Consider the following 15,920-nt stretch of genomic DNA (forward strand, 5'->3'; position numbering starts at 1 on the left):
AGAGGTCGTCTCTACCCCTCCTTTGAGGGTTCTCCTGGAAGTTCTCCTGGAGACTGTCTGCAGAGGAAAGATTGAAAAGTAGGAGTGCGGTTTCTATGCTAACAAGAGCGTGAAGCAGCATCTGTCCTTTGTGAAAAGCTGCAGTGCGTGTCGAAGAGCATCGCGACTGCTCGCGCAATCGGCTGGCCTCATTTCCTCTCTTCCCGGTACTGTGCAGTGTTTACTGAAAACGAACCAGGCCTCCAACCCCACCCTGGGGCCTTTCCCCCACCTCTCCAGCTTCCTTCCTGCCCCGGGTTTACTCAGCATTTCTAGATTCTGCGAGCATTCACAGAAATTCCAGGCATCTGCCACCAATCCTCAATTCTGAGACCATCTTCGTCACTCCATACCCCTTCAGACCCTGCTCCCTTTCTCTTTGTCTCTCTGCCTCTGCCTCTTTTTTTCTCTCATTTGCTCTCTCTTGATCTGCCTATCCTTTTTACTTGCTTTCTTGTGGTTAAATTCAGGCACCTTTCCAGGAAAGCTGAAACAGCTAAATAAAGTTCACCCTGTTTACAGGACTGCAGCACGGAGAGAATGTAGGGCCAAGAAGCTCACCATCGCAAGTTGCTCAACTAGGCACTGTTGTGTAACAGTGTCCAGAAAGGGAAACAGAGCCAGAGCTTGTTGACCTAATTAGTGACTTCTGCCTGAGAGACATTTTTAGTTGATTTGGCAGATAAAAGGTATTGCTTTTTACAGACAGACTGTCCTGGGTTAACTTATCAAAAGCCTGTGCAAAAATTGTTAAACACGCTTTTTTGGTTGTAATGGTACTCAAGAGTTTGGTGGGGAGGAGAGGCAGTGGGGTAAGAGGAAGCTGTAGGCCCATTTTCAGTCATACCTTTCCTCCTTTACTTCTGAAGTGTCCTTTGCTCTCCTTATATCTTGCCCTTTTTTCCTTGTTGCATTATCACCCTCTAAAGGGTGACAGTTGCCTAGAGAACGATAGAATTTTCCAGGTGAGGATACTGAGGCTACCTAATTTAGGACTAGCATCTAGTCTAGGACTTTTTTGTGTGTGTGCAAAATTTAACTTTATTTTAAATTTTTATTTATTTATGTAATCAATATAATACATGCTAACTATAAAAAATGCAAAAACTCCAGGTAAGTTTGTTTTTTCCATGCACTTTTACATAGGTCACGCACTTGATTGACTCAATGTGTAGCCTGTATTCTGCACAGGAAGCCACTGTCAGGACAGAATAAGGAGAGACAGAATGGTTTCCTATAGACAAAGGTGCATTTTATCTCCCTATTTGTTTAAGCTGTATACATAACATATACCAAAAACTGGGCTAGACTCAGGAAGGAGAAGTAAAAAAAGAAGTAACTTAAGATATGCAGGTGACACTTGGCAAAACATAGCAATGATTTGAAATGACTTCTGATGAAAGTGCAAGGAGAAAATGTTCAAACTGCATTTGAACATCAAGAAGACACAAATCATGACTACAGAAGAAATACGCAACTTAAACATAGGCAGTGAAGATACTGAAATTGTTAAAGATTTTGTTTACCTTCATTCAGTAATCAATTCAAGTGGAGACTACAGCCAAGAAATCAAGAAAAGGCTGACTCAGGACAGCAATGGAAGAATTAGGAAAGGTCACCAAGAACAAAGATGTGTCATTTAGAGACCAAGGCCAAGATCATCCACACCCTCATATTTCCAGTTACTATGTACAGATGTGAAGAAGGCTGATAGGAAAAAAATGGATTCACTTGAAATACTGGGTCGGAGGAGAGCTCAATAGATACCCTGGACTGCCAGAAAGATGACAAGTGGGTCCTAGAACAAATTAAACCCGAAACATCACTGTTGAAGTCATCAAATGAGAAGGCTGGAAGACTGAGAAGGCCATTAGGCTGAGATACTTGGTAGTCTAGTAAGCAACCCAAAACCTCAGAGTCAATTCCTGTGAGTGCATCAAGGGTAAGAAGAACAACCAATTACAAACAGCCAACTAGGTTTTGCCAAATAATGCCCCCGATTCAGTTACAGCCAATCAAATAATTTCCTTGTGTTGCCTGTGCATCTTTATAAAAACCTTGCCCCTAGCTCCTGTTAGTTGATCCCTCCTCACTACTTTCAGTTTGCCGCTGTGCTGCCTGATTTGAATACATTTTTTATCAAATAAACTCATTTTTTTGGTATGTCTTAATTTATCTTTTTAACCATATTAAAGAAAAACACTATATGAACAGAAAAATTTCAATATGTATCATTAAAATCATGGATAATTGATGTCGTAGCTTGAATTACAAAGAGTTTTAAAAATGTAAATGGAAGATAACTTTCAGACTATGATGTTTTTTATAAAGAAGTGGCATAATTTTATCCTGGATACCCAGGGAAAAATAGACAGGATTTGGAGTTGTCAAGGTGATACTATTTTAGATCGTTAGTTTGTTCCTCTCCTATGCAAATAACATGTGGAGTCAAAATCACAGTTCTCCAGTAGTAAACAAAAGTGCGTCCCTACTAGTTGGATGCACATCCTTTAAAACTCAGTTGAATCTGAAGCCTTTAGACATTGACGCCAAATAATCACGCTCTTTTGGGCTTCTGTAGCATTTTGTAAATTGGTATGTTTCAATTACACTGCAGCATTATATTTAAGCTTAGTTTTAGGTGTTTCCTCCACTGTGAGCACTGTGGATTCCCACTTTTATGCAGTATCTTTGTATCCTCTGCTCCTAAGTCAGTCCTGGCAGTAAACTTAATACCACTTTAACAAGTAGTGAACAAGTGCGTACATGGATGTGAATGATTACCCAAGACAAATTTAACAAGTATCAACATTATATGAATGAGTTCCATTTCTTTTCTATCAACTCAATGGTTGCATTACCATTCATTGTTGTTCAAATCGTATGAAGTATGATTCCTCTGTGCCAATAGGCTAGAATCATTTCCCGCAAAGTAAATACTTTTGGGGGCCTAGAAAATGACCACGACAATGATAGATTTAACCCTGGCTTCCAAGCTTTGTTCTTCGCGTATGGCCCTGCCCTCCGTCCTTGCACACTGTCAGGCAGACCGCCAAACTTCGGGACGTGCAAGCCGCGGGCAAGGTGTTTGCGGATTTCGGGATCAGGGGGTCGGTGTACCCAGTTCAGAGCTCCGCCCGCTGGGAACACGCACGTGGCGAGGCAGGTTGCAGGCGGGCCACTTATTCCGCGTACGTGCAGCGACCAATCGGGCCCGGCGGGCTTCTAGGGGGCGGGGCGTGCGGGGGCTAGTCCAGGCCGGGGTCCTGCAGCGCTGTCCACCGCCGTGCCTCACGCGTGGGATGCTGCTTCTGGCTGCTGGCGGCCGGTGGGCGGCCGGACTGCGGCTCGGCGGGAAGAGGGCGGTGCCGTGGGCGGTCACCGCGCTCCGGGGCGCCAGGGCGGCTGTCTCGCCGGCGACCTTCTGCAGCGGCTCTTCGGGGCCAGTCGGCGGCGGGAGCGCGGGACTCCGGGGAGCCGCGCCGCTTCTCCCGCGTCTCGTGCGAACGCAGGTCGGCAGTCGGTGGCCTTGCGGATCCGAGAAAGGGTGGCGGTGGGGACATGCGACCGGCCCGGGGAGTCCCGCTCTCCGACAGATTTTCCCGGCGCCTCCGGGTGGCTCTAGTGCGGAAAGAGGCCTCTGCCAGCCTCGCAGGAGCAGCAGGCCTCGGCCTCCAAAGTAGATGCACCACCTGGAGACCGAACGGAAAGACCTTGGATAACCTCGCTTTGAATTGATTCTCTTTTTAGGAGTTCCTTTGCCCCTGGAAAAAAGGGAATGGAGACGTTAATCCTCTCATTTTAATCTAAATAAATAGTCTCCTAATCTTGCCCTCTACAGTATCAGGATTAGCAAACAGTTGAAATTTGAGAGAAGTGCCTAATGTAGGAATTGGCGTCTAATTGAATTTCAGCATAAAGGAATTAGTTACGCCTTTTGGCTTTTGAAGTGTGTGCTGTGAAATTCACTTTCAGACGTTCAGGGGACTCTCTTGTTCCTGTGAAATTTGATCTAGGATTTCAACTAAAATATTTTTAAGAGGAATAAGGGATGCACAGGGATGGATACAAGGTCTTTAAAGAAAGAGTGACTTTTTTTTTAATTTAATTTTTATACTAGCTATAGGATAAGTATTTTAGAAATGCAAAAAACGGTCTGGATTTTAAACAATCTAAATTTGCAGTGTTTACTTACATTATTGTATTAAAATTAATTTTTTAAAAAGCGAATGCATTTAAATCTTGGACAATCAGATGAAAGCAATGTTCTCATTAAGAGTGGAATAAAAGAAACCTATCCCACTAAACTCTTTACATGTACAAGGTCCCACTTTTATTATCTAAAGAGCTTGGAGCTGGGATGCAAACATAGGCCTTCAAACTGCAACTTGGCAGTGTCTGCTTGTGACTGAAATTAAGGAGAGTCATTTTATTAGCCAGTGTGGGGTTTTCTTTTTTGTTTTTTTTTTAGTTCTAGATTATTTGGGAGAATCCCTTAAATGACCTCGTGTGACAAGTTCTCTTTTCATTGTCTTAAAAAAATTTCTTTTTAATTTAAAAGTTCGTTTAAAGTGCAGTTTATGATGTACTTTATAATGGTCTCTGTTTCAATAGATACCTGTTTGTTGGGAAGGATGTGTTCGATGCTTACGTACACAAGTTGAAAAATCAGAAGATGGAAGGCTGATTTATACTGGGAATCTGGCCCGGACAGTATTTGGTGGGTATTCAGAAATAGGGTATTTCCTTGCTTTCCCTTTTAATTGTAAACTATGTTCTTGGCTTATGTTACGTATTATTTTAGCACCTCTTAATTACAAGACAAGGAAAAATTAGATAATTTTTTTCTTGTGTCCTTCCTGTTGATAAAAGATTTAGAGGTTGAGACCTTTGCGTTTTTAGATTTAAAGATTTTTGAAGACTTATGACTTTGTGATTTTTATGGCTTGGTATTAAAGCTTTCTCCCCTTGGTCACTTCTTGGGATGTTTAACACCAAAATAAAACAACAGAAGGAGTATATTTGAGTAATGATTGAATATACAGAGAAAAATATGGAAGAATACCTCTTAGAAGTTATTTTGAGGAAATAGACATTTACTTCATATATTGTTAAATTTGGCAATTAAAATGAGCATGTAATATTTTCATAATTCAAAAATATATTAAGTTTTTATTTTTCAGGTCATCTTAGAATTTTCAACAAATGTGTTTATTTAGTGGCTTTTCCTGGTTATGGAGAAGGAAAAGAGTGTACTGGATAGCTACAAGTTTCAAGTTCTTTCCTTAAGTCACAATTTAGGACTTAGTATGGAACAATTTTGCAGGGAAGGGTCAGAAAAACTTACTTATGTGATTTGTGTAAGTTCGTAGGGATGTATTTCATTATAATAATCTTTAAAACAATATATGACATGAAATATATGGAGGATTACTTTATAGCCAAGTTGGCCACAAGATTTCAGCACCCATATTTGCATTTCTGTTTTTCATTATATTAGTATCTATCGATCATCTAAAATTTACTCTGAAAATCTGTAAGTTCTCAAGTGTGTGACATTGAAATCGAGTATGTTTAAAGTACAATTTTAGCTATTTAAAACTTTTTAAGAATAAGGACTGATTATAATCACTTTGAGTAGAGTTCTGAAGTTACTGGAGTAATCAGTTCTGGGTGGTTAGAAATTTCTTCAGAAGTCAGTGCAGTAGGCCATTCAGCCTGTGTCCCATCTCTGGCCTGGGCTACCTGGATTGATACCATCAAGATGTGTTAACAGTGACTCCCATGGTACCTTCCTTTTGAACACATACTGTTCCTTCAAATGCAGGGAACGCTTATCAATTATTTCATGTTCCCACTTGACAACATTCTGGAAAGGAGAGAATATAAATACGAATTGGTTTTGGTGTCGGTAGGATGTAATATTTGTGGAGGGACATAGCTGTCCATGATAGTCAAGGTTCAAGAATTGTAACTTGTAGAGGAATTTAATGCTTGATTTCCTTCAATATTATAAGAGAAAGTCACCTTGTATACTTATCAGGGATTAATATTTTTTCTATGTAGAAACTGCAGGAGAAACATTTTTTCTATGTAAAACCGAGTGAAAGACAGTAAGATACAGAGGTACCTTTCCTGGACGTTCTTTAAAAACCAAATGGGTCCTGGTTTAAAGACATTTGAAGGGCCTTTTAGTTGGCAGTTCTTGTTAATTCAGCAACACATAATTGCTGATGTCATAGTTTTCTCATTTTAAGATGAGTAGAAGCTGAACATGAAGAGATGTGCAAGAAGGGCATCCCAGGCACGGAAGTAGTATGAGCAAAGCCAGAAAGATGGGAAAGCCTAAAATATGTTTTAAAAATAGTGATTACTCAATAGCCAAGACTTGGAAACAACCGAAATGCCCATCGGTACACGACTGGATTAAGAAACTATGGTACATTTACACAATGGAGTATTACTCAGCTATAAAGAAGAAGGAAATCGTACCATTTGCAACGATATGGATGGATCTAGAGAACATCATGCTAAGTGAAATAAGTCAGTCAGAGAAAGACAAATACCATATGATTTCACTTATATGTGGAATCTAAAGAACTGAATAAACAAGCAACGTAAACAGATAGTCTCAGAGATACAGAGGAACAACTGATGGTTGCTAGTTGGAAGGGGGTGGGGATGAGGGAGAAGGGGAAGGGATTAGACAGCATAAATACGTAACTACAGCATTGCCACAGGGACATGAAAGACAGTTCGAGGAATATAATTAATAATGTTGTAAATATTTTGTAGGGTGTCAGATGGTTACATGTCTTGCTAGGGAGACCACATCATGGATGGGGTAGAGGCTTGATCACTGCACTGTACACCTGAAGCTGATGTTGTGTAATATTGTATGTCAACTATAAGTGAATATATATATACATAGAGAGAGAGAGAGAGAGAGAGAGAGAGACACGGGATGTGGAGTATATAGTGTGAGAGTGGAGTCAAGGGAATTGTAATAGATATGTATGATATGGGGGGGGAGTGGGGCCGCTGATTGGGGGACGGGAGTTGTCACTTGGGTAAAAAGTATAACTAGTGCACTGTGTTGTACAGCTGAAACTAATTTAAAACAAATGTTTATTTCACAATAAAAAAAAAATAGTGATTACTTCAATCCAGGCAACATAAAGTGTATGTGTGTATTAGTTTCCTAGGCTTCTCATAATAAATTTCCACAAACTTGGTGGCTTAAAGCAACAGAAGTTTATTCTCCCAGTTCTGAAGGTTACAGGTCTGAAATCCAGATGTTGGTAGGGCCATGCTGTCTGAAGGCTCCAGGGAAGAATTCTTCCAGCTTCTTTGTGCTCCTTGGCTTGTAGCTGCATAACTGCTTCACAGGCCTTCTGTCTCTGTCCTGTTCTGTCCTTATAAGGACACTGTCATTGAATTCAGGACTCACCCTAATCCAGTGTGATCTCATCTCAATTTTTAATTGCCTGCACAGACCCTATTTCCAAATAAGTTCACATTCTGAGGTCTGGGTGGACATGAATATTTGGGGGACGTTCTACAACCCACTACAATATGACAGAAGTAATGGGGGAAAAGGTAGCTGGAAAGGACTGAGGAGGCTTTTATATAGGAGGCAACTTGGTCTCCATTGTATGCCCTGTGTACCAGTGTCATAGCAACTACCAGTGGGAGGAAGGAAGGAATTATTTTTAAATTACTGATGCAAGATAACAGCCTTCAACCAACAGCAATGTGTGAGTGTCTGCTTTGTTACAGCCTCACCAGCAGAGTATGCTGGCAAACTTGTGTTTTGCCAATTTGGGGAAAACCAGTATCTCACTCTGCTTTGTATGTATTGTGTTTCATATGATGGAGGTTTAGCATCATTTCATCTGTTGAAGGACCTCGTGCATTTTTATTTCAGTGAACTGTCTGCTTATAGTTCATGGATGTTTGTGTATAGGGTTGTGTTTTTTTTCCTCGTATACTAGAAACCTTTTATATATTGCTGCTATTCACCCTTTGTGATATAAGTTGCAAATATTTTTCTCATTTCTGTCTTCACTTTCTTTTATGGTGCTCATGTTTATGTACATTTTAATGTAATTAGATTTATCAGTCTTTCCCCCTGATTGCTTCAGTGTTTTGAGTCATAATTAGAAAAGCTCTCCTATCTCAGGTTATAAAGGACTTCACGGCTGTTTTCTTCTTATATTTCTATGATTTTATCTTTTACATTTAAATCTCTGGATTACTTGGCATTTTCCTGGCCTATGGTATGAGGGATGGATTAAATTTAACTTTTTCTGCATGGCCATCTAGTTGTCCCAACACAACGTGGTCCACTTATTTAGATAATATCTTTATTCTATACTAAATTTTCATATAGAGTTAGGTTTATTTCTAGATTTTCCATTTTGTTCCATGATCTGCCTGTTTATTTGTGCCCCAGTACCACACTATTTTAATTATAGAGTCTGATGTCTTAGTATCTAACACCCCCCTACTTTTTATTTTTGCTTCTTTAGTTTTTCCAAATTAACTTTATAATCAACTTGTCTAAGATCTCAAATTGTCTATTTTCCAAACAGATGGTATTTGTATTGGGATCGTATTAAAATTATACATTCAAACTAAGAGAAATTTACATTTAAAGTCATTTATTTACTTATTGTGGTAAAATGTACTTAACATAAACTTTACCATTTTAACCATTTTTAAGTATACAGTTCAGAAGTCATTGACTTTTAATCTTTCTAATATGATAGGTAAAAATATCTTATTGTTTTAAGTTGAATGTCTTTCCTTGGTAAAGAAGTTGAATACCTTTCCCATATATTTCTTAACTACTGGTGTTATTTTTTTGGTGTTTTGTTGTTTTAATCTTGGGCACTTAGCTTGATCAAGTTAGCTCCATATTTGAAGATTTTATGTTAGATAGGTAGAAGTGCTTGTTAATAGAATTTTATTTGAATTAAACTGCCTGAATTAGTTTTTGTAAGGGTTCATAAGGACCGTTGAGTAATATTACATCTGTTATTAGGGAACTGAGGTGGGTAGAGGCCCGGGAACCCTAAAGTGGGTTTTTCATTTGGAGAGTTGGTGCATGCAGTGCAGTGGCCAACGGCTTGGACTCTGGAGTCAGATTGCCTGAATCCCAGCACTGTCACTGGAGAGCTTTGTGACATCGAGCAAGTCCCTCATTTTTCTCATCTCGTAAATTACCTCATAATAATTAGCATCTATTGGGTTGTCGGAAAAGTCACGACGTATTTTTTCTGTGTTTTTCATTGCAAAAATTCGTCATGACTTTTCCAACAACCCAGTATGTCATAGGGCTTTCTGTAGTTTTCATGAATAAAATATGTGAAGTGTTTGAAACAGCCTGGAATGCTGTAACACTTTATATGTGTTTTGATTTTCTTGTTTTGATGATGATAAAGTAAGAAGAAAGGTGGAAGAATTAATTGGATAGGATGATTCTTGTATAAAATGTAAGAGTATTAATCCTCTCCCATTTTGTTTTCCTATTTAGGTGTGAAATGTTTCTCTTATTCAACAAGTTTGATCAGCCTTGCATTTCTGCCATACATTTTTGCACAAAATAATATCATATTTGGAAGTCTGCCTTTACAGATCTTATTTTACGGCGTCATAGGATGCTTTACATTGATCACTCCAGCACTGCTCCACTTTATTACAAAAGGCTATGTCATTCGGTTGTACCATGAGGCCACAACAGACACTTATAAGGCCATTACTTACAATGTGGTGCTTTCAGAGACGAGCACAGTGTTTCACCAGAATGATGTGAAGATTCCAAACAGCACACACGTGTTTACCACATTTTATGCTAAAACGAAATCATTGTTAGTTAATCCAGGTCTCTTTCCAAACCCTGAAGACTATGACCATCTAATGGGTTACGACAAACCGTTCACTTTCGAGATGGAAGAAACCAGTGACAAGAAACAGGTTAAAGATGAGAAATGAATTTTTTGTTTTTATGTTGGTGCTTAAATGTGATTTATATTCTGATGTATAATAATAAGATCTCCTTTATTTTTATTTTCTGTTAGTGACTGATTGTTAAAAATAATTTGAAACTGTAGCAAACAGAACTTGGAATTAATTTTTAGAGAATTATGTTCCTATTCAGAGAATTATGTTCCTATACAATAAAATAACTATGTTTGAAAAACAAAACATGTAATATTGCACCATTTGTGTTTTAAAAACGGTGTGAAAACTCATGTACTTGCTGGCCTATGCATGGAAAATTAATAAGTGTAGTTGACTCTCTGCTGGGGATCAGGTGTCAGAAGCAAATGGGAAGTATTTTTCCTTTGTATTTGTATTTTTCTAAGTGTATAGATACTACCTTTCTCACATTAAAAACTCTAGTTTTAAAAATTCATAAATTATGAAAAACTGTTAATCTGCTTTTTTTTTTTTTGGTTCTGAACTCAGGTGGCTGAAGGTGGTTGCCTAGGTTTTCTGGCAGGGTTGTAGTCGAGTGTGGTTAGCGATGGGAAAATGGTGACTTAAGTAGTGTTCTATGGTCCCATTTGTCATCATGTAGAGTCCCACTTGGTGCACTCATCAGGAAAATCACATGTACTAAATAGGCGGACAGTACCTTTTCTAAAAAAGCAATCTCTTTGCTAACGTTATCAAGTATTGGCATTTTAAGATTTTTACCTGTAATTGTAAAATGGAAGTTGGTTCCTGTGAAGGATTTTCAGCCAGGAGCAAAAGACCTCAAACCACGCTGTTTAGATCAGTAGATACTTATTCAGCATGTAGCGTGTGCCAACTAGCTAGTACCAACTAGTATAGATACTATGCTAGTTGCCAGAGTCACAGTTAGGGAAACAGTCTGTATGGAGCTGCCTAATATCTTTTTTCACCTGCCACGGTGGTAAATCTAATTTTTACAGCTCGCCTGTGTGTAAGGAAGCTTGGTGGGGAAACAATAAGGGCATCACTAGTTCATAGGGAAGGATCATTCAAGTCAAGCTGTTAAAAGCTTATAGGAGGCGATGTAGGAAAGTTCTGTGAGACCTAGAGCCCGCCTTCTCTTGCATCAGCGAACTTGCCTGGCAGAGGGCCGTCTCCAGGTCGTAGAAAGATGAGCAGGCTCGTACCATCTCCGTCTCCAATTGGGCCTTTGCCTGCCTTTCTCTGTCCTATGTTACCTAGAAAATATCTATCTATCTATTTATCTATCTATCTATCTCTGTCTGTTGCTGTCTTAGCAGTGAATGTGATTTATATCTTTCTATAGAAAATTATGCCATCAAATTGCTGATTATCAAATATTTGAAAGTAGAAGCAAGAAAAAAATCACTCCTAATTTCACTCCTAAAAACACACAGCATTGTTAACATTTTAAAGTTTTCTTCTAAGGGTCCTTCCTGTTCCTTATAACTTGTTTTGAGTACATTATACCTCTTTTTAAATGTCCTGTGTCCGTGTGACCTTTTTGTTGCCTGTGTAACGGAGTGAAAAACCTGTTTTTAATTAGTATCAGAATAATTCTTCAGAAGACAACTTGGTTGTTTAAGGGAGAAGAAATAAGACTTAAAAGACAAAGTGAGAAAAAGGACTTCTCGGGCATGGTGGAGTGAGACCAAGATGCAGAAAAGAATCAGCATGCATAAGATAATATGCATATATCGATATATCAATAACATGAGGACTCATCACCAAAATAAGTCAACAGGAACAACTCAGGTCAAAGTAAGGAGAGACATGCAGGCACATCTGTCCATGCCGCTTCTCTACCCTCACCCCAGGCAGAGTGATGTTGAAAAGATCGGAACGGTGATGAATCTCGCGCTGTGTATGGGACAGACATTGAGTCACTTCTGAGTCTCAAAAGGCAGGGTGACCCTGGCCGACATCTGGGTTACAGCAGAGAATACGCCCTTAGACAATAAAATAACCCTTTTCCTCAATGTAGAATTTATTATACTGAAAGACTTCAGCTTTGGAAGCAAAAGTAACAAAATGGCCATTAGATACGAATGAAAGCCTTAGCTAGGAAACAATTGTTAAAATTGCATTCTGATTTTTTTCAAGCACTTGTACTTTCATTGTTGCTTTTCATTGAGAATTCCAAACATTCAAAGGGTAAGAGTACAATGAGCTAACATAACCAGTTTGTGGTCAATATTATTTCATCTAGACCCCAACCACTTGCCCTCTACTTTTATTTGGAAGCAAATCTCAGATATCATAACATTTCTTTCTTAAATATTTAATTTCATAACTACAAAGTAAGGACTTAAATAAGACATTAACTACTTACCATTATAATAACTAAACCGCCTCCCCCCCAGTGTTATCAAGTATTCTGTTGATATTTTGTTCAAATATTCAACTGTTTTATAATTTCCCCCCACATTTTGGGGGGTTAAGATCTAAGTAAAGTTCACACCCTAGTCACACCAATTTGTGAAATGTCTTAAGACTTAAAATTATGGACCCCCTCCTTCATTTTTCACTTTTTTTCCTTCTTGCAAATTATGTGTTGAAGAAACTGATTTGTTCATCCTCTATGTGTTTTCATGGTCTAGATTTTCTGATTGTATCCCTGTTTCTTTGTCTTCCATATTTCCTACAAATTGAGAGTTGGACTTGGGACTTCATCAGATTGAGGTTTGATTATTTTGGACAAGACTAACTCATGGATTATGCTGTTTGATTATATACTGTATAACCAGTTGCCCCTAAAACTTAAAAGGTCTAAAACAACAACAAACATGTATAATATTGCACAGTGTCTGTTGGTCAGGTATTTGAGAGTGACTTAGCTGAATGGTCCTGACTCAGGTGTCTCCTGAGGTTGCAGTTGAGAGAGCTGGTGCTGCTGTCATCTGAAGGCTGAACTTGGGCGGAAGGAACTGCTTCCTAGATGGCTCCCACATGACTGACAAATTGGTGCTGGCTTTCTGGCAGGAGGTCTCAATTTCTCACCACATGGATCTCTCTTTAGGGCTATTTGCTTCCCCTGGAGCAATCGACCCAGGAGAGCAAGATGGAAGCCACAATACCTTTTTTATTTATTTTTCTAAGATTTTATTGGAGAATTGGGGAGGGGGAACAGTGTTGGGGAATTGGGGAAGGGGGACAACCAAGTTGTTGTCCTTCAATCTTCGGGCACAGCTAGCTCAGCTCCAAGTCCAGTCGCCATCCGGCCGCCCACAGCCACTCCTCAAGGTGCCGTGTTCAGTCTTAGTTGTGGGTGGGCGTAGCCCACCATCCCATGCAGGAGTGGAACCAGCAACCTTGTTGTTAGGAGCATGTGCTCTCACCAGCTGAGCCATCCTGCCACCTGTTGGCAGCTAAGCGGCAGCTCGGCTCGGGCGCAGCTCGCTGGCCCATGTGGGAATCGAACTGGCGACCCTGTTGCTCAAAACTCACACTCTTAACCAACTGAGCTGCTCGGCTGGCCCCACAATACCTTTTATGAACTACCTTGGAAGTCATACATGATCATCGTGCAATATTTCATCAGTTACACAGCCTTACTCACTGTTGGAGAGGATGACACAGGATTTGCCTACTAAGAAGTAAGCATCACCGGAGTCATCCTGGAGGCCGGCTGCCTCAGTGTTAAGAGGCACACGATGTCCTCTTCTTGTCTCTGTGATATTAGCAACCATTGATGCTCAACACCTAAGTTCACTAATTCCTTAGGGATTGCAAAATGGTTACATCCTATTAGTCCTTTTTCATGAATATTGTGTCTTTGGAAAAGTCATGACATACGTTGTCTATGTTTTTCAAATGCCATTTATTTATATAAAGAACAAAGATCAATCAATGATATATTGCCCGTTTTGTTCAAAAATCTTGTGCCATCTTTCAGTGAGCTTCATAATTCCTCATTCAGAGAAAGACCTGTCTTTATTTGCGAAAAAGTGAACAAGGTGCTGATTTATAGCCTCACCTGAATTGAATGTTATACCACGCAAGGAGTTTTGAAGAGAGCGAAACAAGTGGAAGTCTGACGGCGCAAGGTTAGGCGAGTATGGTGTGTGGCAACACATCCCATCCAAGCTCCAGTAATTTTTTTTTAAAAGATTTTATTGGGGAATTGGGGGATGGGAACAATGCTGGGGAACTGGGGGAAGGGGAACAGACAAGTTGCTGTCGTTTTGTTCTTCAGTCTAGTTGTGGAGGACGTCGCTTCACTGGCCCAAGTTGGCACCATCATTGCGCTCTTTCCGGGAGAGGCAGATCAGTCGCCGGCTTCTGGACGGCCGCTCACTGCGGCTGCTGGCCGCTCACGCTGGCTGCTGGCTACACACGGTAGCCCATGGCAACCCACTGCCACAGGGGCTGCAGCCTACGCCGTCGCCAGCGACTCACGGCAACCCAGCTCCAGGTTGAGCTGTTGTTCAGCATCTTAGCTGTGGAGGGCAGTGTCACTGGCCCTCATATGTGGGATCCGAACCGGGGCCCTCTGGCATCCCAAACCAGTTCTTAACCATCGCGCCACTCGGCCGGCCCCAAGCTCCAGTAATTTTTGATGGGTGATCAAACTTGTGTGTGGTCCTGCGTTGTTGCGATAGAACACAACTCCTTTACAATTAACAAGCTCTGGACGTTTCTGGATGATGGATTCATTCAAACTGTCCAACTGCCAACAGTACACATTCAAATTAATTGTTTGGTTCCTTGGTAGAAGCTCAAAAAACATGACACCTTTAAAATCCCACCACACTGAGAGCATAACCTTCCTCTGATGAATGTCTGCTTTCAATGTCGTTTGAGGCGAATCATCATGTCGGGATCAAGACCGTTTGCACACCACATTGTTGTAAACAATCCACTTCTCATCACCAGTTATCAGTCGCTTCAAAACAGGATTGGTTTCCTCATGTTTAATGAGCATATAGCAGATGTTTATATGTGCCATCAAATGAACTTCTTTGAGTTCATGCGGAACCCAAATAACGAGCTTGCTTACGTATCCCAGCTTCTTCAGGTGGTCGTGAACGCTTGAATGATGGACGTTGAATGTTTATACAATCGCTCGTGTCGTGTAACGTGGGTTTGACTTGATCAATGCCTTTATTTTGTCGTCATCAACCTCGGTGGGCCTCCCTGGCCGAGGATCGTCATTGAGATCAAAATCACCAGCACGGAGTTTTGTGAACCATTGTTGGCACTGACGTTCTTGTAGAGCATCGTCACTGTAAACTTTATGCAGCTTTTCACAAGCTTGACACACTTTCTTCCCTTTATGGAAGTAATACAGTAAAATATGGCAAAAATGCACAGTTTGGTCTTCCATCTTCGATTTGTAAAATCTCCAAAACTCAACCAAATGGCTCAATTTTTTTTTTTTTAGCATGAAGCTAGAACTGTCAGCTGTCAAATGACATAGCAATAACATAGATGCGAATGACTCTGGTACTTCCAAAAATGAACTAGTGCCATCTGCTGCAAACATGTGTCACGACTTTTCTGAAGACCCAATAGCTGAAATACTTCTAAAAGTAGAGGGAAGAGTATGTGAAGGCAAGGGGAACTTGCCACTTTCTATGATTTGGTTACCGGTAGTTCAGTTTCTATAGGAAAGTCAGGATAAGTGTTCTGTTCTTTCCCTTTTATTTACCAGTTTTCAAAATACAGTTGGTTTCCTAGCATCCTTGATGATTAATTAGACTTTAAAAAATTATGATGGACTCATGGATTTATTTATTTTTTTAATTAATTTTTTAAAAGATTTTTTTGTTTAATTGGGGAATTGGGGGATGGGAACAGTGCTAGGGAATCGGGGGAAGGGGAACAGACAAGTTGCTGTCCTTTTGTTCTTCAGTCTAGTTGTGGAGGATGTTGCTTCACTGGCCCAAGTTGGCACC

At 40.1% G+C, this 15,920-nt stretch overlaps 1 protein-coding gene across 1 annotated transcript; it reads left to right on the forward strand.

The window, feature by feature from the left end:
• Nucleotides 1–3,035: 3,035 nt before the first annotated feature.
• TMEM70 (transmembrane protein 70) lies at nucleotides 3,036–11,462 on the forward strand. Its single transcript, XM_019643617.1, has 3 exons — nucleotides 3,036–3,551; nucleotides 4,654–4,759; nucleotides 9,578–11,462. The coding sequence occupies exons 1-3, from the start codon at nucleotides 3,051–3,053 to the stop codon at nucleotides 10,033–10,035; spliced, it is 1,065 nt and encodes a 354-aa protein (XP_019499162.1). The 5' UTR covers nucleotides 3,036–3,050; the 3' UTR covers nucleotides 10,036–11,462.
• Nucleotides 11,463–15,920: the final 4,458 nt, after the last annotated feature.

Source organism: Hipposideros armiger, unplaced genomic scaffold (assembly GCF_001890085.2).
Source record: "Hipposideros armiger isolate ML-2016 unplaced genomic scaffold, ASM189008v1 scaffold_80, whole genome shotgun sequence".
Taxonomy (NCBI): Eukaryota; Metazoa; Chordata; class Mammalia; order Chiroptera; family Hipposideridae; genus Hipposideros; species Hipposideros armiger.

Coding starts and splice junctions, on each gene's coding strand:
- TMEM70 (XM_019643617.1), top strand. CDS start 3,051: ATGGCCCTGCCCTCCGTCCTTGCACACTGTCAGGCAGACCGCCAAACT. Junction 3,552..4,653: donor CGCGTCTCGTGCGAACGCAG/GTCGGCAGTCGG, acceptor CTGTTTCAATAG/ATACCTGTTTGTTGGGAAGG. Junction 4,760..9,577: donor TCTGGCCCGGACAGTATTTG/GTGGGTATTCAG, acceptor TTTCCTATTTAG/GTGTGAAATGTTTCTCTTAT.